This window comes from Rousettus aegyptiacus, unplaced genomic scaffold (assembly GCF_014176215.1).
Source record: "Rousettus aegyptiacus isolate mRouAeg1 unplaced genomic scaffold, mRouAeg1.p scaffold_m13_p_1, whole genome shotgun sequence".
NCBI classification, from domain to species: domain Eukaryota; kingdom Metazoa; phylum Chordata; class Mammalia; order Chiroptera; family Pteropodidae; genus Rousettus; species Rousettus aegyptiacus.
The window spans coordinates 47536959-47564335 of record NW_023416284.1 but is presented as its reverse complement, the minus strand read 5'-3'; the positions used below and the strand labels follow the sequence as shown (position 1 = coordinate 47564335).

The 27377-nt window shown below is 31.5% G+C and overlaps 1 protein-coding gene across 8 annotated transcripts in view; it reads right to left on the bottom strand.

Moving 5' to 3' along the window:
* The window catches only part of LRRC7 (leucine rich repeat containing 7), a 440527-nt gene that overhangs the window by 211411 nt on the left and 201739 nt on the right, over positions 1-27377 (bottom strand). For all 8 annotated transcript variants that reach the window (XR_004955289.1, XM_016148942.2, XM_016148946.2 and 5 more), the window contains exons 5-7: positions 19064-19142; positions 6431-6520; positions 880-936 (exon numbers count right to left, since the gene is read on the bottom strand). Coding sequence is in view for 7 of the 8 variants with exons in the window: in XM_016148942.2 (XP_016004428.1) it covers positions 880-936; positions 6431-6520; positions 19064-19142 (226 nt within the window). In the remaining variant the exon portion in view is untranslated. The remainder of the gene's footprint in view (positions 1-879; positions 937-6430; positions 6521-19063; positions 19143-27377) is intronic.

Below are 27377 nucleotides of genomic sequence, written 5' to 3'. Positions count from 1 at the left end.
AATTCAGATAGTTTGGTTAGGGAAAGGATTTATAGAGTAAAAAATAAAAGTAAGTTTTAGTTCAGCAGAAGAAAGGTCTTGCTAATATGTTTGAAAAACTAATCGCTGTACTCAATATTTTTCTGCAGTACTGCAGGAGGATAATAATAGCAACATGGCACTTTCGATAATTTAATTGTAACATATACAAGTCATATTGATTTATTTGAGTAAAAAACCTTCTCATTTTGAATAATTTTTGAATTTCACAATTTTTTTCCTGCACAACACAAAATTCTGTTTTTAGACCTGAGTAAGTCAAGGCGGGATGAAACAAAGCACTTCATTAAACCAAACATGGCATAAAATTTTGGGTATTAGTTTTTATATAAAAATATCCTATGTTGTTATAGAAACCAAATTTCAAACAGACTAAAAAAAAGGAATAGTTGGAAAGAATATGTAAATATAAATTTTCTCCAAACCATTTTAGGATTTCTATTTTTATATAGTCTTGATTTGAAAACTGAAAACTATTGCAATCCATAAATTAACTTGAAAATTTAAGCATCTTATTGGGTTGAACCTTTTGAAACTGTTGATTGTTTTTTACTTCAATTTCATATGTTTAATGCAGTGATTTTCTAATGTGCACGTTCAGATATGAGAAGAACCTTAAATGGGCTCTTCCCACCATTACTTGTAATTATTTGATTTTATAAGGCAAGGTACATTCTTAATATGAATCTCTTATCATATACTGTACTTTTCAATCTCTAGGAAAAAGTATAAAAATATTAATGAAAATGGGAAGGCATAGCCAAAATAAAAAGTCATTTTTCCCCCTACTAGTGAAAAAAAAATCACAATTAAAAATTTAGAAAATACACGGTCACTTACTTTGGTAGAGTTTTCAAGTGATTTTCTCTTAACTCCAAGATCCGCAATTTGACAAGTCTGTAGAAGTAAATTTAAAAATTGCTTCTTAATACTTTTCTATAAAACACTATTCCTATGTAACGTCAAATATCACTGTATTATCTAAACAACTATGTCCAACATTATGTACCTTGGTTACAGATTTTAAAGAATTGTACAAATTAATTATGAGTAGGGTTGCATCAAAATTAGACAATAGTAAATGTATTTGTCAAAGTCAAATTTGTCAAAATCAAATTTAGCAAATCATTTGTAAAATTTAAATTTCCTAAAAAAAAAGTTCTTTCAAAGATATCATTGAGTTCAAATCTTCTAAGTTTCATGTTTTATAAAAAAATATTCACTGTCGTTTAATTGTATGTATTCAACAGATTATTAACTATCTACTATATTCCTGGTGCTTTGTTCACTGGAACATGGCAATACTTTCTCTTAAAAGACAATAAATGGACTTGTAAAGTAAATAATGTAGCACAGTGGTTAAGAGCTTGAGCTTTATGGTCAGACAGATCTGAAAGAAATCTCATATTCTAACTCTGTGACACTGGGCAAATTAATTAACCCCTCCTAACTTAAGTTTCCTCATCAGTAATAAGTATGCAATAACAGTATAAAATGTATAGGGTTTAGATTAAATGATGTCACACATGTAAATCATAATATCTGGTGTATCCTAAGTTTGAATATGTGTTACCTATTACTATTATCACTAACTGCACAATGAGAAAAGTGCTATATAATATACCACATTTCACGACTCTATGATGAACATCTTAACATTTCTGAAGTGGGTGTGCACTGAAAATCTATAGCATTATCTGTCTTGTGGGGCTGTGAAAATCCTGTGAAGAAGGTGAAGGTGTTCTTGGTTTCTGTTGCTCTGTAACATTTGTGATTAGGAATGTATTTTACACTCAGTACTTGTTAAAGTTTGTGGTCTGAGGCACACTATTAGTACTCGTGTTTATAATTGAGCTTTAAAATGTACTCAGTTGAGACTACTTTGGAACAAATTAATTCGATTCTTTGAATTCTTGGTGTTTGAGGACTATTTCACTGTTTGAACTATTTCACCTATAATCACCCATGTTTACTCTGCTTTTAGATATTCAGGTCTCTTTCCTTTTCTTTTTTGTTTTGAGTATTTAATTTCAATCTTATAACTCTTTATCTCTATATGAAATAAAGTGATTCAGTTCTTCAGAGAATAGGTATAGCACTAGTAACAGATTTCTTAAACATTTCTATGTCTCAAATCTTCTTAACATTTGAACTCACATAATGATATTCTGACTTTTAGAGGCACCAAATATCAGATTTTAAAAGGGATCTTAGGCATCCTTTTGTTCAATTATCCAGCTGAAGGTTAAAAAACTTTAGATTACAGTAATAAAATAGAACATATTTTGGCAGACAATTTACACAAAATTAAATTCTAATTCTGTGAAATTTGGCTTTGGTATTATGTTTTCTGTTTGCCTAAATCTCTTCCCTCATATTAGCACTACTAAAAGAGAACTGACAAAAATTCAAGACAAAAAAAGTATGTCTTAGGGTGACAAACATTTTCTGATTCAATAAATCAAAAGCACATTTGTAATGTTGTGGTCACCATCAGAAGGGTGATGCTAATTTATATGAATGAATAGCAAAGTACTAATTCATTTAGAAGCTAGGCAAATACTCTTTTGAAGGTCTGTAAATTTTAAAAACTAAATATATGGTATTCATAATGGTTATGATATCACAATCTACAAAAGTAAAGAAATTTGGGAAACGCTGATGCACTCTCTATATGCAAATGAGGACTGCTACATGTTAAGAGACATTAGTATTCCAGTGAGTTCTTTTTATGTCATACATTAGCTTTAGTCAACAGTTAGGTGTTCAAAAATGTCTATTATTTGAACATTTTCAAAGTTGATCACTTACACAAATGCAGTTGACAATAAATGTATTGTCTTAACACTTAAAATATATCTCTTATATTTGCAATACCCAAGACATAAATGCAACCTAAGTCTCCCCAACAGATTAATGGATAAAGAAAATGTGATACACGTGCGCACGCACGCGCGTGCACACACACACACACACACACAATACTATTCAACTATTAAAAAAAAATGAAAAGTCTGCCATATTTGACAACATGGATGGACCTTGAGGGCATTATGCTAAGTGAAATAAATTGGACAGAGAAAGACAAGTACAGTATGATCTCACTTCTATGTGAAATCCAAAAAAACTCCACAAAAAAATTCATAGAAAAAAAATTAGATTTGTGGTTACCAGAGATGGGGGCTGGAAAGTGGTCAAAGGAAACAAACACCCAGTTATAAAATAAATAAGTACTGGGATGTAATGTATAATATGATGACTGCAGTTAACACTTCTATGTGGTATATTTGAGAGTTACTGAGAAAGTAAATCCTAAAAGTTTATTTCACAAGGGAAAACCATTTTTTTTTTGTAACTATATGAGATTATGGCTGTTAACTGAACTTACTGTGGTAATCATTTCATATGATATGTAAGTCAAGTGATTATGCTGTTTAAGATCACGCCTAAACTTGTACAGAGCTTTATGTAAATTATATTGCAAGAAAACTGAAAGAAAAAAATTGTTTATTATAGAACACTTGAAAACTATGATGATAAAAAATAAAAATTATCTATAATTTTACTTTCATGTAACCAGTCTTTTATTTCATGCATATTTAGGTTCATATTGGAAACTTAGTTTATATATTTTGTTATAACATTTTCCTAACATAAGAGCATAGGAATTAAACACATATTTTGCTAAGCAACATTATAAATCTCTATATAGTACTGTCATATGGATGTACAATAGTATATTTAACCTAAAAGATAAATGTGTGCTTCCACTTTTTTCATATTGTAAGTAATGATAAATATCCTTGTCCATAAATTCTATTGTGATATCAAATGATGATATGATACATTTCTAGAAATGAATTACAGTAGTTGTTGCAAAGATTTTCAAAAAGCACACTGTCCTGCATGAAGTTCATAGGATTTGCAATTCCATCAGTAGTATGTGAGGTTGTCTCTTTCCTCACCTAACTTTCTGTAATATGCTAGAACATGAAGGCATTTTGTTGAAATTTTAATTTGTATTATGTTTATTATTCATGAGGATAAACATTTTTCATGTGTTCACTGGTTGTACATTTTATTATGAATTGCTTGTACATTTCATTTACCTACTTGTTGTTCTAATAAGATATTTGTCTTCCTACTCATTTGTAAGAATTCCTTATATGTTAAGAATATAATTTGCATTCCATATATGGTAAAAATATTTCCCAGTTTATTGTTTTTCTTTAATTTTTAAATATTTTCTGATATCATTTTACATTAAAAGTGTTTATGTAGTCAAATCTATTTATTCATTAATGATATTTTCCTTATTCCTATTTTATATATGCATTTCCCAACCCAAGAGAAACAAATATTAATGTGTATTTTTCTGCAGTTTTTTTTATATTTGACTCTTACAAAATTTATTTGATTATTAGTAACTTAATTCTACTTTATTTTTTGCAAAATGTTTCACAAGTTAACATTATCTTATTTACTAAATAATAAAATGGCTTATCATAATGGTTACTTTTGAAGTTTCACCTACTGGCTCTGGTAAAGTACATACTTACAGTAAAATAAAACTGTATCATTTAAAATCCTAAGTACTCCACCAAAAGTGTATTAGAAAAAATAAACAAATGGAGTAAAGTTACAGAATAAATCAGTGTGAAAAATCCATTGTGCTCCTATATACTAACAATGAAACTGCATTAAAAATGAAAAGAAATTGAATAAGACACAAAGAAATGGAAAGATATTCTGTTCATTAATTGGAAGACACAACATAATTAGAATGGCCATATTATCCAAAGTAATACACAGATTTAATGCAATCCCTATCCAAATCAATGGCATTTTTAACAGACATAGAACAACAACAACAAATCATTAAATGTCTATGGAACAACCCCAAATAGCCAAAACAATCTTGAGAAAAAAAGAACAAAGCTTCAAATTATACTACAAAGTGATAGTAATAAAAACGCCATGGTACTAGCAGAAAAAAAACAAAAAAACATGGACCAATGAAACAGAATTGAGAGCCCAGAATAAAGCCACATATATATGGGAAAATAGTTTTTGACAAAGGAGTCAAAAACATATAGAGAAAAAAAGAAAGCCTTTCAATAAACGATGCTGAGAAAATTGGAAAGCACATACAAAAGAATGAAACTAGACTTCTATTTGTTGCCATACACAAAATTTAACTCAAAGTGGATCAAATACTTATAAAACCTGAAACAATAAAATACATAGATGAAAATATGATACTAAACTTATTGATCTTGGTTTAAAAAAGTATTTTATGAATTTGACCTCGAAGGCAAGGGAAGTAAAAGTGAAAAAAAATGGATATGTGAAACTAAAAAGCTTCTGCACAGCAGAAGAAACTATCAACAAAATGAAGAGGCAACCAACTAAATAGGAGAAGATATTTTTTAAAAAGTCCTCTGATAAGGAACTAACATCCAAAAAAAAACATAAAGAACTTACACGACTCAACAACAACAAAAAACAAACAGTCCAATTAAAAAATGTGCAGAGGGCCTGAACAGACACTTCTCCCAAGAAGAAATACAAATGACCAACACATATATGAAAAGATGCTCAACTTCACTTAACTATTAGGAAAATGCAAATCAAAACCACAATGAGATACCATCTCACACCTGTTAAAATGACTATAATCAACAGGACAAGAAATAACAAATGTTGGAGAGGTTTTGGGAAAAACTGCTGGTGAGAATGTAAATTGGTACAGACAATATGGAAACCAGTATGGTTCCTTAAAAAATTAAGAATAGAGCTACTATATGATCCAGCAATCCCTCTCTTGAAAAATTTAAAAACATTGATTTATAAAGATATATGTACCCCTATGCTCATTGCAGCATATTCACAATGGCCAAGACAGGGATATAACCTAAGTGTCCTTTGATGGATGATGAAATAGATAAAGATGTGGTACATATGGACAATGAAATACTACTCAGCCATAAGAAAAGATGAAATATTGCCAATTGCGACAACATGGATAGATCTCAAGAATATTATGCTGAGTGAAAGTCAGATGAAAAAAGACAAGAACCATATGATTTAACTCATGAGTGAGATAGAAACAGAAAGCAACAAACAAATAAAAAAACCCTCATAATCACAGATAACAATACAGTGATTGCCAGAGGGGAAAAGGTGGTGGGGGGAGGCAGAAGACAATAAATAGGGTGAAATTTATGGTGATGAAAGGACACTTGTCTTTCGTTGATGAACATACAACGCAATATACAGATGATGTATTATAGAACTGGACACTTAAAACATATCATCTTACTAACTAATGTCACTCTAATAAATTTAATAAATTTTTTCAAAACGCATCATTTAAATTTCTTATTCTTACCTTCCAAAATTAGCTGGAAGAAATTCAAGAAAGGCGTCATTCAGGTAGAGCTGGGTCAGGTTTAGAAGCTGCGTGAAGCCATCAGGAAGTCTAGAAAAGAAGTTAAAGGTTTAGTCATTGCATCAATGTTGCCATAGAAACACAACAAATATATATATATATGGAGAAAAAACAGAAGTGTAATACAGTTTTCAACTCTCCTTTTGTATTACAGCAATAGAAGAATTTATTGAGCATGTTGTTACAGCTTGAACATTTTGCTTGCTGTTAAAATAAATGGCATTCGCCCACCTCCACACTGCTCTACTCTGCTGAGATTTATGTCCCTACCAGTCAGCGACATCATCTCACTGTTGCCCTAACCTATCTATACCAGATATTATATTTTTAATAAAAATTTCAAGTTATAGGCAATGTTTTGTAATTTTAAATGTAATGTTCTTTCTCAGCAGAATAATCACATATACAGTCAGGAAAGGGTTTCTATTTACTCTTTCACTTAATCATGAAAATTTATCTACAGTTTGTTTTCCAATGATGACTAAAGCTGCCCAATATGAAAAGGAAAGAGTATTTTGTCCCCTTCACTGATTTTTTTATTGCAGGCTTAACATGTATGTATGCTATAATTCAAGTTGGTCCAATTCAAGTTCACTAAAAAGAAACAAGAACATTGAAACAATAATTAAACAGAATCGTAAAGGCTTTAAGAGGCATTAAAAGAGCTGAGAAAATATCCCTTGGGGAAATTTTACCAATTAGATGAAATAATTATTTGAAATATTTAAATCTTTTTCACTGAAAAGATTTAACTCAAAGATTTTCAGGACACTTCTCCCTAGAAGCATATTGAATATTTTTCTGTAATTAGATTTCTGTTTAAACATCTCGATGTCTTTATCTACAGTTTAGAAAAGTATATTCTTTTATAGAATACTTATAAATAGTGTTCAAATTTGCCTTCTTTTTAAGTTATGACCTATCTCTCTACTTGCCCTTACTGACAAAATTATTTAAAGAGCCACCTATACTCATTGCTTTTTACTCCTCAAGCCACAGTTTTCTGGCATCTACCCCAACTCAATTACTAAAACCGCAGTTACCAAAGCCTCCAATGACCTCTTAAGTACCAATTACACTAACTTCATTTCATTTTGCATCCCATACTGCCTAGCAACAGTTGCCATTATCGATTCTTCTCTCCTTCTTGGCTTCTAGTATACTACTTTTCCTGCTTCTCCTCCTACCCCTGTGGTATTATATCTGAGTTTCATTCCATGGTTTTTCTTCCTCTGACTAATCTTTTGTTATGAAATATTTCACACACACACACACACACACACACACACACACACACACACACGTGTGTGTGTACCCACAATGTAATTTAATAAATAGAGCCAGCACCTTTTAAACCCTCTTAGTGCCCCTCCCTGACTACATCTTCCTATTTTCCCCCACAAATTTACTATTCTGCTTTCTAAAAAAGTTTTACTACACCTATTTCAATCTTTTAAAAAAAGTGGCATGGTTTTTGCATGTTTTTGAACATTACATAAATCAAATCATACTATGATCATTTTGAGACTTTTAAAAATTGGCATAATTTGTGAAATTCATTCATTTTGATGTAGATGACTGATAATGATGGCAATACCTTTCTAGAGTATGAATGTAGCATGATTTATTTGTTGTCTTTTTTCTAAAGAACTTTACAGTTGTTTCTAGTGTCTTGTTTGCTTTCTATTACAAATATTGCTTCTGTGAATATTTTTGAATATATATCCTTTTGTACAAGAGGTTACTTAATTTATATCCTTGGTTCTCTGAGATTATTGTCTCTCAGGAAGAGCCATCAATTAGTTAGTAGCAGGAGTATAAAAAGTTTGGCTCACTCACAGGTGTTTTATACTGTTCTCTAGAGTTACCAAGAGAGAGTAAAGTCTAGTGGTCCATACAACTAGGTAGCTTGATAACACACCTCCAACAAGTATTCCCTGAGACCATCTCCTAAATACACTGTTTGAATTCTTTTCTAAACATCTACTTCTGGGGCATACAGACTAAACACAATTGATATTTTTTATTAGTTTGTAGAAAAATTTATACACTCTTATGAGACTACTCTTATATTGGTACTTTTTGCTGCAAATCTCTTGTTCCAGTTTTTATATTGGAGTGGAATTGTTTGTATTTAACTTACAGAAGATGTTTCTATAAATTTGCTCTTAAAGAGATGTAGGATTCATGAAAATAGAAAAAAAAAAAAAGAAGAAGAAAATAAGGAGAGTGAGGGTGTTTATAATGTAAAGGTAAGACATCACCTGAGATGGAGGACCAAGAGAAGGTGAGTTCTAGAGAAATTACCTATGTAGAAGAATACTGAAGTTAAGATTGGAGAATATCAGTAGGGGACAGGAGTTAGAAGGTAATAAATGTTTGACTCAAAGGTTTGAACTTCATCCTATAGGATTAAAAAAATCTACAGGAGATCACTGTTTTTCTCTATATTTTTCTTTGTTATAATACATTAAAGTTCATATCCTCATAGTATGATTGATAGTTTTTATGATAATGATAGATTTTAATCCACATTTAAATAATATCTTACTTTAATGTCCTTTTGGTTACTACACTCATTTGAAAGAAGTAATAATTTGTGACTTTTTAAAAAAGGAGATTAATACATACAAAATGAGAATGTTAAAACCTTTGATCCTGTAATTTACTTTAATATTGTTACTATTAATAAGTAAAAAGAGTTTGAAAATACTAATTTTCTAGTTATAGCTACAATTTGATTTATCCAGTTTCCCTTAGTCTACTATTCTGTATATGTATACACTAAATGGTATTACATTACACTACTTCTTTGACAAAAAAATATTTCTTAATTTCTGCTTCTCGGGAAAAACTTATGCTATAAGAAAATCTGGTTTCTTACATACAACACTTCTTCAAAGATTTAAGAACTGACCACATTGTGCAGATTCCAATTTCCAAATTGGACTGCCAAAATAAATTATATGAAAAACCAGAATACAAAGTAAGATAACTTTTTCAGCCTGGTTACAAACAGAGATGAGCTGAAATTTTTTATTAAACCTTTCTTTTTTAAAAAATATAGAGTTAAAGTATATATTTATACAGTATGTCTTATTTAATGACATGTATACTTTTTATTTCAACTCACTTCAACAAGAATTTGTTGACTGGTTACTCTGCACTTAGAGTCACAATTAATGTTTTTTTTTTCACACTTCCTCCATAGGATTCTATTTAGATTCAGCAACATGCTTACACCAATTATTCTTCGTACAAGTGTTAGGCATTTTCTATTCTTGGGATAAATTATAAATTCCTTAAGTACAAGGAATTTTGTAATCTCCTCAATGATCTAGTATTGTACTTTGAAACATTATTTTAAAATGTCTAAAGTCAGTAGGTCTGCTAAAAAAGATTGTCAATTTTATTTTTTTCAAATTTTGTTTTATTCATGAGTTAATGTTTTAATTTTTATTTTCTTTTCTGAATGGTTAGTCATTTTTTAAATCCATACTTCATTTCCTAGTTTTTTTGGTCATATCAATGCACTGATCATCCTTTTTTTTTTTTTTTTTTTAAGAAAGGCAGACTGTCATGTACAACACTTCATTTGGATGTGTCTGGAGTCTTGGAAGCTTGACTATCCTACGTTCTCCTACAAATGGACCTTGAAAGCTTACTTGGAGGTTCTAACAGGGGAGCTTGACTACTCGTATACGCTTGACCAAAGAATGATCCTCTCTATCGGGGAAGGTCGTCCTCTTCCACCCAAAGCGCGGCTTGGAGAGGGACGTACGGTGGAGTGGTGAGGAAGGAAGGGGACACCCACCTAGCCATCCAGGTCAGCTGAGTCAACCCTGGCGATCAATGAGGTGATAGATGTTGTAGCCAGATGGCTCTCACATCTGCCCATCCTTGAATATACATATGTTTACGCCCTCTGTGTGTCTCTGTGCTGAAAGTTCTAAAAGTTTGAATTGATGAGTCAGAGGGGGCCCCATTACCAATCTGTCAGTGGTGCATGGTGTGAGCATTTCTCTCGATATTTTTCCTTTTGGATGGACAAAAGCTATATCTGTTGCTAGAAGCATCGTTGAATATTTTTCCTGCTTTTAACCATTTATTTATTTATAAAATTAATTGATATATTTATTCATTTTTTAATGATGATATGGTTAACGAAATCCAGTAAGTTTCAGTTGTACACTTCAACAGTCTAATTTTATGGAAAATAATTGTAGCTTTTTAGAAAGACAATGGCCCATTTGTCAATATCACCATTTCCAGAAGAATATTCTAGGAGTGCCAAGAAAAAAGATATTCCCTAGCGAGGTAGATAAACTTGATGAAGATAACAATCATGGGCTGTCTTTATCCTCTTCCAGGATATTCAATGAATCTAATATTTTACACTAATTTAGGCAGCTTGCAATAATTAAATGATACTATTCTAAAATGTAGAAAACTGGTGGTTTTCTACATTTGACTGATTTGTTTTAAAAAATTCAAATAGATGTTTTATATATATTGATATATCATTCTCTGGTAAGAAAACACTTATTCTATTGATTGTTAAAATTAAAAGTGGTATTGGTCCTACACTCATGAACTTTGGATATAGAGAGGATTTTATAAATTTGATTTCAAAGGCAAGGGAAATAGAAGCAAAAATAAATGAATGGGACTAAATCTAACTAAAAAGCTTCTGTGCAGCAAAAGAAACTATCAACAAAACAGAGGCAACCAACTGAATGGGAGAAGATATTTTCAAATGGGAGAAGATATTTTTGATAAAGGACTAATATCCAAAATACATAAAGAACTTACACATCTCAACAACAAAAAAGCAAACAATCCAATTTAAAAAAATAGGCAGAGGACCTGAACAGATACTTCTTCCAAGAAGACACACAAATGGCCGACAGACATATGAGAAGATTCCCAACTTCATTAGTTATCAGTAAAATGCAAATAAATTTAATTTAAAAGTGGCATATATAAACTACAACAAAGAGAGAATAATAAAACCAGACACCTATATGGTTTAGTGGTTGAGTACAATGGGCAGTGATGTCAGAGGACCACAGTTAGAATTACAGTTCTTTTCATTATTATCTCTGTGACTTTTGCAAATATTTGTAAGAGTTAGCTTATTTTTCAAATGATGATGCTCATATCAACTTGCGGAGTTACTCCAATGAGTAAGTGATGATCTGTCCAACAGTAAGAACTTGGTAAAAGGAGAGGAATTACATTACTTTTACTTGGTATACAATTGTTTTTATTCTGATCTTTCAATATTAGCTAGAATACTAATTTAAATAACTTTATTAATTTTACTTTCATTGTTAGAATAGGCAAATTAAAATTGGCTGCAGACATCCTTGTTTCAACATTTTACTTTTCTAATTCCATTTACTTCAGAAGTTAAATGAAAACATATTACAGGCATTTGACCTCTAATAGAACAGTTAAACCAAATTAAATTACATATTTTATCAGCTGTGATTAAGAAGCTAATGTAAAATCTTCTACCTTTAATGGAAAGATATTTTACATCTACATATTTAAATTTATACAACTTAAAATTATAAAATGAATATAAATATTACAGAATATTTAGAATATAAAGAGAAAAAGTACTGCTCACAATTCCATCTCCTTAACATAACTATCACTACTATTTCTTATATTTCTAATCTAATTTTCAATTAATTATTTTAACATCACTGCAAACATATATGATTTCTTCCTTAATTTTGTAATTATCTTTCAACTTTGCTGTATAACCAGTGACTACACAATCTATCATTCAAACTAGGACATTTTTGGGAGTTAAAAGGGAGCTATTATTAATCATGCCACATCAAGAGGTATAAACTGGGATGACTTGAGGAAACAGAGCCATATGGTTACTCTATATATATCCTTTGTATCCATCCAATAGATGTACCATAATTTATTTGCAGTTTCCTTATTGTTGAACATTAAGAATATTTCAGATTTTTCAAAATGTATCTTTTAATTTAAACCAAAACTAAAATGATACTTCAGAGTTAGGGAAATATAGTGAGAGGAATCTAGAGATTCAAATATTATCTTCATGTGTTTTCATCTGTAAAAAGGCATGTAGATAAAATTCACATACTTCATAAGGTTGTTGTGATGATGAAAATGAAATAATGTATCTTAAAGCCTGAGACCTAATTGGTTCTCAATAAATGTTGGTCCATGCTCTTTTCACTGAGTAGTTGTTAGTTTCAATTTTAGTGTGATAATTTTCACCAATGACTTGGTTAAGTCATTCAGACTACACTATAAAGTTCACATTGTAAAAATAAAACTAAAATGAAAACACTCAAAACTGTAACTTTTATATTCCAAGGTTTTCATGAATGACTTCTCTGTAGATTTTGTGGGTGAAAGAAAATGAACAGAGAAGCAATAGATAGAAAAATCAATGAAACCCAAATCTGTTTTTTGAAAAGAGCAATAGAATTGATGTATTTCTAGTCAGACTGATCAAGCAAAAAAAGAAAGAAAACACAAATTACTAATAACAGGAATGAAAGAGAGAGCACCACTAGAGAATTCATAGATATTAAATGGTTAATAAAAGAATATTAAGAAAAATAATACATCAATAAATTTGAAAACTTATATGAGCTGTATAAACTCATAAAAATCACAAACTATCAATGATCACTCAAGAAAAAATAATAGATAATTTAAATAGCCTTACAGCTATTACAGAAATCAAATATGTAACTAAAAACTTTCCCATAAAGAAACAGCCAGGACCAGATGGCTGCCCTGGCAAATTCTACCAAAATTTAAGGAAGAAATAATTCCAATTCTATAAAAACTTCTGTAGAAAATAGAAGAGAACCTGTCACAACTATTTTTATAAAGCTAGTTTTACAGATACCAAAACCAAAACCAAACAAAGATATTACAAGAAAATAAATTTCAGACTAATATACACCATGAATATAGATGGGAAAATTCTTTACAAAATATTAGCAAAATAGAGCTATTACTTACAAAAAGAGTAATATTTCATGACCAAGTAGGGTTTATCCCTGGAAAGCAGTTAAATTGACAACTAAAAATCAATCAGTGTTATTCAACGTACCATTAGATTGAAAAAGAAAAAGAAATCATCATATCGATAGATGCTTTAAAAAAAGTTCTGTCAAAATTCAACATCCATTGATAATAAAAAGTCTCCAGAAACAAGATATCAACACGTGGTAGAGATATTCTAAGGTGAACCCCATGCTCTTCCCTTCCTGTATTTATGCTCTTGTATAATCTCCCTTTGAGTTTGGTAGGACTCAAGATTTGTATTAAATTATATAAATTTGTATTAAATTATATAAACTGTATTAAATTATAAAGCTCTGCATTGCTAGGTGACTCGCTCTATTCAGCTGCTGGGATTAAAGAACCAAGCTGCTATGTTGTGAACTGCCTATGGGGAGAGTCACATGACTGGGAACTATACCAGATTCTAGGATCCAAGAATACAATCAAACTGATAGCCAGCAAAAAGCTAGGACTTCCACTTTATAACAGCAAGCGAAAGAATTCTGCCAACAACCTGGGTGAGCTTGAAAGTGAATTCTTCTCCAGTTGAGTCTCCATATGAGAATACAGCTTGGCTAATGCTTTGATTACAACCAGATAAAACACTGAAGTAGGGAACCCAGCTAAACCATGTCCAGAGTCCTGACCCATAGAAATTGAGAGATAATATGTGTTGTTTTGTGCCACTAAACTTATTGTAATTTCTTATGCAGCATTAGAAAACTAACAAAGATTTTTGGTATCTGGAATTGGGATTCTGATGTAACAATGCCTAAATATGTGGAGTGACTTTTTGGAACTAGGAAGTAGTCAGAAACTGAACAGTTGCTTTGAAAAACATCACAGAGAAAGCCTAGATTTCCTTGAAAATAAAGGTAGAAATCTAAATTTTGAGGACCTTGTTGAGGAGGGCTTTAAATGAAGTGAAGGACAGATTATTAAAAATTTCCTCAACCTTATTGACTATATTTCTTATGCTCTACTTTACAACACCATGACTATTTTGTAACTGCCAATTTGTACTTCTTAATCCATTCCCCTTTTTCATGTACCCCACAACCCTCCTCCTATTTGGAAACCATCAAAATGTCCTCTGTATCTATGAGTTAGTTTCTGTTTGTTTATTTTGTTCTTTAGATTCCACATCTAAGTGAAATCATATGGCATTTGTCTTTCTCTGAGTGACTTACTCCACTCAGCACAGAACCTTCTAGATCAGATGGGTACTGGATTTATTGGGGTGATCACTTCATAAGTTAAGTATCTAATCATTATGTTGTACACCTGAAACTAATACAATATTGTATGTCAACAGTAATTGAAAAAAATTATTTTTATGGTGTACTATATATTTCTCTATTTTTATTTTTTATTAAATTTATTGAAGTGATATTGGTTAATACGTTTTAAGTATACAATTCAATAACACATCATCTATATATTGTATTGTGTGTTCATCACCCAAAGTCAAATTATTAAAAAAAAATTCTGAACCTGATAAAGGGCATGTATGGCAAAACAAGTAACCATTACACATAATGGTGAAAGTCTAAATGCTTTCTCTCTGTCTGGAAACAAGACAATAATGTCCCTTTTCACTTCTATTCAACATTGTACAGGATGTCCTAGCCAGGACAATAAGGCAAGAAAATTAAATTTAAAAAAAGTCATACCGATTGAAAAAAATAAACCAAAACTGTCTTGACATGATTAAATCTAGGACATCGCTCCAAATCTGTAAATTATTTACTAGAACTAATAGTGAATTTAGTGATGTTCTAGAACATAAAGGCCATATATAGACATATAATTGATTTTTTATATGGTCTTTATGTTCTGCAACCTCACTAAATTCACTTATTAGTTCTAGTAAATGATTTATAGTTTTGGAGTGATTTCCTAGGTTGAAGTCAATAACCAACTGAATAATAGGAAAATCATTTGCAATTTCACAAAAAACATGAAATACTTGGTATAAAAGAAACAAAACATGTACAAGATTTGTATGCTGAAATCTACAAAACATTGATAAAATAAATTTTTAAAGCTCTAAATAAATATAAAAATAAACCATGCTCAGGGATAGGAATACTCAATATTTTCGAAATGTCAATCCTGCCCAAACTGACCTACAGATTCAATGTGATCTCAAAATTTTATAAGGATTTTAAATTTTTTGTAGACATTGGTAAGCTGATTATAGAATTTATATGAAAAAACAAAGGGCATAGAATAACCCAAATATTTTGATCAAGAGGACCAAAGTTGAAGGACTCACATTCCCCGATTGTATAAAGCTACAGTAATTAAAAACATTATGGAATATTTGTAAGAAGATGGAATGTAGATCAATGTATAAAAAAGAGAATTCAGAAATGAAACTGCACCTCAAAGGCAAGGGAAGTAAAAGTAAAAATAAATAAATGGGACTATATTAAACTAAAAGTTTCTGCACAGCAAAAGAAATCATCAACAAGGTAAAGAGGAAATTGTCTAAATGGAATAATATACTTGCAAACAAAGCCTCTGATAAGGGCCTAATATCCAAAATATAAAGAACTCATATAACTCGACAATAAAAAACAAACAAACAATCCAATTAAAAAATCGGTAGAGGACCTAAACAGATACTTCTTCCAAGAAGACATACAAATGCCCCACAGACATATGAGGAGATGCTCAACCTTGCTAGCTATTAGGGAAATGCAAATTCAAACTACAATGAGATACAACCTCACACCTGTTAGAATGGCTATATCATCAACAGGACAAGTAATAACAAGTGTTAGAGAGGTTGTGGGAAAAAAGGAACATTCATATACTGCTGTTGGGATTGTAAATTGGTACATCAACTATGCAAAACAGTATGGAGGTTCCTCAAAAAACTAAGAATTGAATTATCATATAATCTAGTATTCCCTCTTCTGGGTATTCATCCAAAAAACTTGAAAATACTTATCCACAAAGATGTATGCACCCTGCTGTTCATAGCAGCATTATTCATGGTGGCCAGGATGTGGAAGTAACTGAAGGGTCCTATGATAGATGATTGAATAAAGAATATGTGGTACATATATAAAATGGAATATTATTCAGCCATAAGAAAAGAAGTAATATAGATTATACATAAATACCAGGAAAGATGCCACTTGGACATTAAAACTATAATTTAAAACTACACTGAGATACCAATATGAGATCGTACACCTACTAAATTTGCTAAAATAAAAATATAAAAAACCGATAGTATCAAATTCTGACAAAGATGAGAAACAATGGAAATCTAATAAGTTGCTGGTGGGAATACACAATGAATAGCTATTTCGGAAAACAGTTTGGAAACTTCTTATAAGGTTAAGCCCACATGTACCATACTACCCAGAATACTAATCCTAGGTGTTTACCCATTAGAAGTGAAAACATATGCTTACACAAACAACCTACATGTCTATCAACTGGTGATAGATAAACAAATTGTGGAATACTACCTGGAGATAAAAAGGAATGTAATACTGATTCTTGAAATGATGGATAAATCTCAAAATTAGTATGTTAAGTAAAAAAGTCAGACACAACTGTATGATACCATTTATATGACATTTTTGAAGGCAAAACCATGGGACTAGAAATCAGATCAGTGGATGATTGAGCTAACAGAACTTTTTGGGGTGACTTAAAGAGTCTATATCTTGATTATGGTGGTGGCTCCATGACTGTACACATTTGTCAAAAGTCAGTGAGCTCTACACTCAAAAGGGTGAATTTTACTGCATATAAACTGTACCTTTTAAAAAAATAAACTTTAAAATTTGTATACTTTATAAAGTGACTTTTCTATCAAGCATTTTTTATGAATTCTCAAACAGCTTAATGTTAGGCTTTTTTTTTTTTTGGTGAAAGACCATTCATTCATCTTTTAAAAAGTTAAACATATGAAAGCACTTCAGAGACATAGTCAATGAAACTATAAAGTTTAAGCTTCTTAAGGGTATAATTTATCATCTGACTTCCATTCTCATAGATCTTAGCATGATTCTTAAATAAGATGAGCTGTTAGAATTAAAGAACTAGAAATCAAAACAATTCGTCATCTGCCCTGGATTATGACTCAAGTCAAGGACATGGCTGTAGTATTGATGTGAGAAGTTAGTATCTTTTTTGAGAAAGTTGGATTTTAGTCTAAAAGCTTTGGAAAAAACTTTTCACAGGATTTTTTTCTTGTTCCCATATTCTACTGTTTAGGTGGAAAAACTGTATCTTTCAAACACATTTTATTGCTCGATGCTCTACTTTTTACTAAAGGCCTTGAGTTATTTCATACACCATTTCATGCACATATTTCTTACACTATAAAGACCTACATCTATATGTCTATTTCCTTTTATATTCTATTCCATTCCTATTCTCATCTACAGTCTCTTCTCATGATCCATAGAGAAACCACTCTCACTATTCCCTCTCCTCAGTTCTATTGGTGAAAAATTTTCCTTCAAATTTGCTTTGGTAAACTTCCTTTTGTCCTCTTCTAAACACAGTCCATTCACTAAATGATTTTCCAGGGGGCTTCGGTTTCTCTCAGTCTCTCCAACTTCATGTGAATAAAAGACTGAGGGCATTTTCTTAAATCCTGCTTTCAGTTTTTGTATAATTATAATGCCAATCTAATTTGAAACTCAGTCTCTGCATCCCAATATTACTGATTTGTTTCAACCTCTTCCAAATCTTACTATAGCTGTCAACAGCCTTTTTAGAGTTTATGCCCACTTCCATTGTTAAGTGACTTTAACATTGAGTTCATGGCCTCTCCAATCCATTCACTTCATAGCTTTTTTGACCTATTCGATCCACAGCACACTCTGTTATTATGACATAACTGTAATCTGCCAACATGGTCACACACTTTGTCTCATTCTCCCCTGGCATTTCTCTAATAATAAATCATGAATCACATATACCCTGTGTCTGATCATACCATCTTTATCATCCATTTCTTCCATTCTGCTATCCCCATAGAATTGTCTTTTTGCTTGTCCTGTAATCTCTGGTACACAAATACTACCTTTTTTCTGGTCATATGTAATTCCTTTACCAGCTTGAACTACATTATCAGCTATTTTCATGAATCTGTCAATACCTTAAACTTTACACTCTCTTGAACTTTCATTACATCCCTGATGCTAATTTTCTACCATGACCATAACTAATAGCTGTTCTCTTGGTTTCAGTGCTTTTCCTTGGAAACTTGTCTGAGAGCCACGGAAAAAATTATGACATAGTTTGCTTCAAAGTAATGCCATCTTACACCAATTAGGCTTTCATTGTTACTCAGTAATGCTTTTAATCATATTTTGTTGAAGAATTCTGATATAATTATTCCTTTTCCATCATTCTACTGAATTGAATTTTAAGTTTATCCTTTAAAATTTAATGTAAATTTCTCTTATCTTGGTACATTATCAGCCAATGGAAACAAAATAAAATCAAATCACTCATACTCACTTAGAAATGGGATTGACACTGGCTTCAATAATTGTTAAACACTTACAGCACTTTATGTTTTCTGGAAATTCTTGTACACCTAAAATGTAAAAAAAAAAATACATGAAAGTATTCCAGTAAAAATTCTCTAAATTATAGTTCTAACATTAAGAATAGTTAATTAAATATACAGTATAAATGTTATTGGGGTAATCATTTAAGTAAAAATAATAACATATTAGTGTCATATGATATATACATACACTTCAAAAATAAAATGAATGTTAATATTTTATGATAGTAATAATTGAAAACTGGATATAAAATTGAGGACAATTATATATCTGACATGATAGATCTTTGCTCTTTACATATCTAAAGATATAAGGAAACAGAAGATAAAAATCTTTGCTCCCTTCATGTTATATGGTTGGAAAGATTGAACACATACATGTGAAAAATATCTAAGGATAAATCACAAAAAAAGTAGATATTCCCAAACTAATATACGACTCTAACAAATTTTATGTAATTTTTCCTTGTTGGCACAGAATGTAGCTCTGCATCTCCTGAAAAAGTGAAGAGGTGAGCAGCCAGGTGAGCAGCCCTTCCTGGGTCAGCTTTGGAGGCTCTGAGGTAGCCAGCCTAGCTGATGGCTCTTGGAGAACTGTTCATCTGCTCTCACAGCTGTGCTGTTGGCTATGTGACAGAAAAACACACAAGTTTTTCCTCCTGAAAATCAGTAAGTTGCAAAATCTAATCCATAAATGTGGGCATCAGGAATAAAAGATGGGAGGACATTTCAATCAATTGATGCAAATGAATTAAATGCAGTAGGCCCTGAAAAGATTAGAAAAACAGCTCTATGAAACCATTTCTGTATGCCTGCAGTCCTACATGCTCTCAATTTTTGAAACTATTATTGAGGAAGTAAACATTGTAAAGTATTAGTCCTGCTAAGCACTTCATATTAGACAGAAGGAACATTTTGTGGCAGGTTTTAGTTGAACTTTTTGATGATAGATATTTAAAAAAGAAAACCCTCCACCTTCCTAGATTCAGTTTACCTGAACCACCATGTCCATGGTACCTTGAAGCCCAGTGAGGCAGCAGGAGGGCGGCCAAACCAAGACTGATCATTTATTCAGTATAAAGTAATGGTATGTAAGAGAGTATGGGGACATTTCTCATGCCATTTTATCATATATGAAACTTCACCAGAAACTATACTGCCCTAAAGTTATTGCTAAAGTATTTTCCTTCTTAATAAGAACCCAAGGAATTTTAGGAGTTCCGTTATGTGTAAATTGAATGAGAATGGCCGATTTATTTTTTTGGAAAGGCCATAATGCCTAGAGCTGCCCTCATTAACTAGATATTAACAAAATGGCAAAAAGTCAATAAACTAACCCTTGAGTTACCCTCAACATTGCCTCTTAATATTCACTTTTAACTTGGATATCTAAAATTAACAGAGTAAGTATAAGCCACCTTCTTTTCCCCCGTTAGTGTCTTCTATTCAGTCACCAGTTTGGGCTCATTATATACTGGTGTACCTGATGCCTTCTGTCCACATGTGTTTGTCTTAGGACATCTTAAATGATGTGTAAACCAAGTCATGAAAACAGAAGCAAATTAAAATACGATTTAAATTTGCTAGACAAATTAAAATGCTAGACACAGAGCAGAGTCCTTCATATTAGGATGGACTCCTAACTTTATCACTCATTGGTTGGGTAACTCTAGGAAAGTGACTTAAATGTTCAATGTCTTACTTTCCTACTTTGAAAAATGGTGATTATATAAACAATTTCATCAATCATTGAAGCGTTGCAGTGGGGATAAGAGATGAAGTAGGTAAAGTAATTGGCAGAAAGTGCTGCATAAATGTTACCTATAATTCTTAGAAATAAATAGAAGTAGAGGGTATCAGTCAACAAGAGAACAACCAATATATAAATATATAACTAGTTTATGCTGATTTTTATATTTTTGCTGAGGTGTTTATAACTAATCGATTTGCTTATAAAAGGTGGAAGACATTTGGAATAATAGGTGCCCTACTGTTTAGAAAGAGTTCTTAGAGCATAACCTCAAGCTACAGTTTAATCTAAACATAGAGAAGTAGTATGCACAGTAGTTAAAAACACAGGTTGGAAGGGTGACTGAATCCTAGTATTATCACTTAACAAGCCATGTGAATAACCTTAGGCAGTCATGTAATATCTGAGTGTCACTCACTCATTACTAGCCTAATTCAAAGGATTGTTCTAAACTTTAGATGATATGAATGTAAAGAACTTAGTATCATGTCTGGCACTTAATAAGAACCTTATAAATAGCAGATCAAATTACTATATTAATAGGAGGAAAGTTAACTTAGACTTTTCTATGCCAGTGTATAAAATAATTTAATTCTCTTAATAATCTAGTGAGGAAGATAAATTAGGCAATATTATCTTCATTTTATGGATGAAGAACCACAGATTTACAAGAATTAGGTGACATTTAAATACCTAATGACTGCTTATAGATGGAATGGATATAGCTGGCATTTAATTCACTTTTTAAACACTATAGTCTTGTTCTTCTTTACTCTATTATGTCACTTCCTATTAAAATTATGTTAGATTTTATTGTAGAACCCACATTTTTATTAACCAATCTCTGGGACTGGTCTGTCTGAACATAGTGTTTTCAATTTATAAAAAAGGGTTACATATATTAAATATACACATACACATACATTTTCTAAAATGAAGCTTGTATTGATTTTCAAATTTATTCTTCCAGGTATAGAGGATAAATATCTTTCACTTTAACAATATATCTTATTCCAGCCATTTTCACTAGTGATTACTGTAGAAAACAGGATAGAGTATGTATACTCCATACAATTCAAGTTCTAATCCCTATTTTTCAGTGGAGACATCTCCATAGTCTTTGTAACACAGGCCCATAAGGAACTATCTTCTAAGTGTATCACAAGTTCACTTCTTTTGGGAACCCCTGGATATTAAAGTTTATTATATTTAGACTAGACTATATTTGGTTAAACAAAATGAATGTATTCTAAAATAATTTCACAGAAAGCACTGTGTTCAATAAATAAAATGGAATGGTATATTTAGTTTAAAAATGCACAATTGACCTATTCACAAATAGTTGACATCAATAAATGTTTGCCATCCAAATTGGGACACTTGAGTAGTATTTTCACAATGTGCTTATTTCAGCAACTATACCACAAATCTATTTAGAATATGTCTACAGAAATACTGTCAAATGAGGGATAACAATTCTATATTCTGAGTTTAAAATATCTCAGAAATAAAGCATTTAATGTAAACGAATTATTCATAATTGCATTAATGAAATACTAATATTAATATCTTTAAGAAGAAAACATGTAATAGATTACTTTACCTGATTTTTTTTTTTTTGCCTTTCCCCTTTTTAAAAAATTAGGTTGAAAAGTTCCTGCCCAGTTTTCGATTACTCAAGAATTAATTCACTTTATGGGGTTTTCATTTTTATTCTCTTTCCTGCTACCTTTTTTAGATCATTTCACTGATGGGCAGAAAAAGGCGAGGGGAAAAATCTAAAATCAATTAAACATGAATCTTCCTTGCCTAGCATGGGAAAGTAATGGCTAAGACTAGGTTTTAGTATATTCAATTAATTGTTTTTACATGGACTACCTTATTTATTATGAATGCAGAAAGGTCTTGAAAGGAGGATCTTAAGTTAGTAATTAATATAGTTTTCAACTTTAATAATAAAAAAATTATTGATGTAAAAATAAAAACCTACACTAAAGTGTCATTAAAATCTTGTGTTAGGCTTTAAGTTGGTTTTAAGTTGATATTAAAGTATAAAAACAATGTTTTTCCCAATGCAATAGGTGTGAAATCTAAATGTATCAAATAATTATCTCATTATCAAATATTGAGTCTAACAATAGCAATAGCAATGTTGACCCCTATGATCAAAAATAAAAGATCCCTGAAAGGTAAACCTGAGTGTAAGGCATTTCTATAACATATACTCTGTCTTTTAATATCATATTCTGGATATATTTATTTAACGTGTTATAATTTTTACCTGTTCCTATCTACCCTCTCATCTAAATCTTCAGTCTGAATATCATCCACATAAATACATTTAAATTCTATCATCTGCATGAAAATTCACTTAACTATTGTAGACCATATGGCTCTCTCTTCTTAGTGCCTAGCTTTTTAAATCGTATTCTCTATGAAATTAATAAGACCTAAAAAAAATGAGATACAATATGGCTCATAAATTGAGAAATCACTGCTTTATCATCTTGTTTTACATGGTTCTTTGATATTTGAATAGCTAACTTTAATTATAAGGTCCCTGACGGGGAAGAGTCATTCATACATGCAACAAATGTTTATTGAGTACCTACTCTGTGTTCAGAACTGTACTAAACACTGAAGATATAGTGTAAAAAAAATCTATATGTTCTCTTCATTTGTAGAGCTTATACTGTAGTGGAGAAATACATACAATAAACCATAGAGATACTTACTATAAACATAAAATACATAAAATTATACAACATTTTAGCTATGGAAAAAGATAGTAAAAGTAAAATAAATGGATCAGAAATACCTAGGGGATTAGGGTGAGCGTGATTGATTGGGAAGATGGCATTTGAGCAATGACTTGAAGGTGAGAGAGATAAGGATACAGATGTCTGGATGTCTGAGGGTAGAAATGAAGAACATTTGAGGCAGAAAGAATAGATAGTGACAATGCTATAAAGCTTAAATATGTCTGGTGTATCCTAAGAATAGCAAGGAGGCCAGCATGGCTAGAACACAGTGAGAAAGAAAAGCATAGCAAAAAAATAAGTCAGAGAGATAATAGGGGTGTATGTGGCAGGGGAGATCAGGGTGGCAACTCACCACTGCAAGGATTTTCAGTTTTACTCTGAATAAAATAGAGACAATGAAAAACATAACAGTAATGTGGTCTGATTAATAACATGAGAGGATCACTCTGGCTCCTGAGTGTCATAGCCTTTCTAAGAGAGAGGACAATTAAAGGCTATGGTAAACCATGAAGATGGTTGATAGTGGCTTGCAACAGGGTGGGAGCAGTGGAGGGAGTGAGAAGTGAATGGAATCTAGATATATTTTGAATGTAAAACCAATAAGATTCCCTGGATTAAATTGGAATGTGAAAGAAAAAAGGAAATCAAGAATGACTCTGGGATTTTTGCCCTGAGCAACTTTAATGAAGGGAGTGCCTTCAACTTAGATGGGAAAAGTGATATATGAATTAGGTTTTGTAGAGAATAGAGTTTACTTTTGGATGTGTGTAATTCGAGATGTCTGTTAGATTCTGAGACGTCAGGTAGGTATTTGTATATGAACCAAGAGTTTAAGAGAGGTCTAGATTGTAGATTTAAACATTATTATATAGATAGTACTTAAGCCACAAAATGAAATGTGAGCGCCAACAAGGTAGGTGTAGATTAATAATAATAATAATAATAATAATAATAATAATAGTAGTAGTAGTAATAAAAAGAGGCCAAGGACTAAACCATGAAATACTCCAAAATGAGAATGGGTAGAATAGGAAGAATTAACATAGGAAACTGAACAAGATAAGCTAATGAGATGTGAGAAAAAAAACAAAAATAAAATAGTTTTGAGTCTTAGGATTCAGGTGAAGAAAATCATCAAGTAGGAAGAAGTGATCATCTGTTACAAGTAATGCTGATAGGTCAAGTAAAATGATGACCAAAAATGACTTTGCATTTAGTAATGAGAAGATTGGTGTGAACTTGTCTAAAATGATACTGGTGGAGCAATGGCCTTAAAGACTGGAGTGGGTTTACCAGAGGATATAAGAGGAAAGGAATTGTAGATAGAAAATAAAGAGAATAATGTCTAGAGCTAATGCTGCAAGGTTGTGGGGGACTATTAAGAGAAGAGAAATCAAGTTTTCTTTAGAATAAAAGAAATAATGGCATGTGTGTATTCTTATTAAAATAAACAAATAGAAAGAAAATCTCGATGATGTAGTAGAGACTGAGAATTGCTAGAGTGGTTTTTGTGAGTAAGCAAGTCAAGATGGTTATCTAGTAAAGAGATTGGCTTTGGAGAGGAACAGGGATAGTTCATCTACACTGACAGGCAGGAATCAGAGAATATGCATGCAGATGCTGGAAGATGGGTAGATATGATGGTAACAGTCTGTAGAACTTATCCTCTTAGAGCCTTAATATTCCCAGTTTAGTAGAGTCGATAGTCATGAAGATGGCAGAGAAGGTATGGAAGGTTCGAGAGGGAGGAGGAGAGAGAGTAGGAGAAGGAATAGGAGGAGAAGAAGAAAGAGAAGGAGTAGCAGCAGCAGTGAGCAGGAGGAAAAAAACACTGGAATAGTTTGCTATTTCAGTGGGATTCTAGAGAGAAAAACCAAATACAGGTAATGAATAATTTGAGAATCAATTATGCTAATAATTCTGCCTCCGGTACATGTCTAGAGAAAATTTTAAGATATCTTTGTGACCTTGACCAACAAGTTCACTCACAAAAGAATGAATCTGACTAAGTCAAGATGAAATATTGCCATTTGCAACAACATGGATGGATTCTGAGATTATCATGCTAAGCGAAATGTCAGATAAAGTTGAGAACCATATAATGTCATTTGTATATTAAATATAAATCTGAAAGCAATGAATAAATAAGATGGACAAACAGAGCCTCATAGATGTGGAAAACAACTTAGGGGTTATCAGAAGGAAGTAGACAGGGGAGCGGGGAGAGAGATAATGGTAAAGAAGGTCAAATATATGGTGATGGAAGGAAATTTAACTTTGGGTGGTGATCACAAAATTCAATATACAGGCGATGTATTATAGAATTATATACTCAAAACTTATATAATTATATTAACCAACATCACCCCAATAAATTTAATAATATATATTTATAAAAGACGGGATCCCAAATGGAGAAAAAAAGAATTAAAATGACATCCAATTCCCTCCACTACTCTCTCTCTGCTTCAACAAATATATAAATCGATATCATGTGAAATGAACTTTTTAATAATCTTACTTCATATTCGACTAATGATTTTTTGCTTCATTATCAGTCAACCACTTTATTTAGTACTTTCTGTGCCTATATTTTAATAGTATGTCTATTGTGGATCTAGAAACAATGTAAGGTGCAACAGTTCTGGCATTCAAGGAGTTTATACTGAGACTGGGAGGGAGCATGGCCTAGTAGAGAGAGGGCTCACAATGCTTCATTACCAGTTCAATTTTGTTTTCTTATAATTTTTCAGGATTTACAGGGGCACAGAAGACAGGTTAATTACTCAGCTCAGAAAAGTCTCTGCTGTAACTCTAGGAAAATTTATCAGTTTTGGTGACAGAGCCCAACACAGACTTCAGAAGGATGAGGGAGTAGAAGAAGTTCCTTTTTTCCTTATGTTTAGATATATTACCAGATTGAAAACTCTATCTCCCATGGAGTAAGTGTTTGTGACACACATAAACATGACTTGTTGATGTTATTTCTTGAAGAAGACATTAGACAGAGTTTAAAGTTCTGGTATCAGGCTGAGATAGTGGCAGGAAAACAGACGTGGTTTTCGTTGCCATCATATTCTTTTTCTTTTTTTAATTAATTAATTAATTAATTTTATGGTGAAATTGGTTAACAAGATTCAATAAGTTTCAACTGTACATTTTAACAGGCATATATATAAATATAAATATAAATATATCTATCTATCTATCTATATATATATTTACACTGTGTGCTCTCCTCTTATAGTTAGATTTCTTTCTAGGATGTTATCATTCTTCACATATTTGACCCCCTCTACCTCTTTCCCCTCTGGTAACCACTAGTCTATTGTCCATGGCCATGTGTTTCTGTTTGTCTTGTTTATTTGTTGCTTTTAGTTTTATATCCCACATATAAGTGATATCATGTGATTTTCAACTTTTCCTGTCTCGCTTATTTTGCTTATAATGATGCCATCATATTCTTTGATAGAAATAAAGGGAGTCAATTCTCAGTTTATTTTAACACTATAATCTTGGGGAGAAGTAGATTCTGTAAGAAGAGAAAGTAATCTTATAGTGAGGAAACTGCTAGTGATTTTCAGATAAATAACACATTACTAGTGTTGAAAGCCAGGCATTTAATAGAGCAGAATAATAAGCTCTAAACAAATGGCCTAATGATTTGCCAAATATCAAATATCAAAAAACTAATTGAGAACAAATCCCTAGTAATATTTTCTCCCCAACTCAAAAAAGACATGTCAAAAT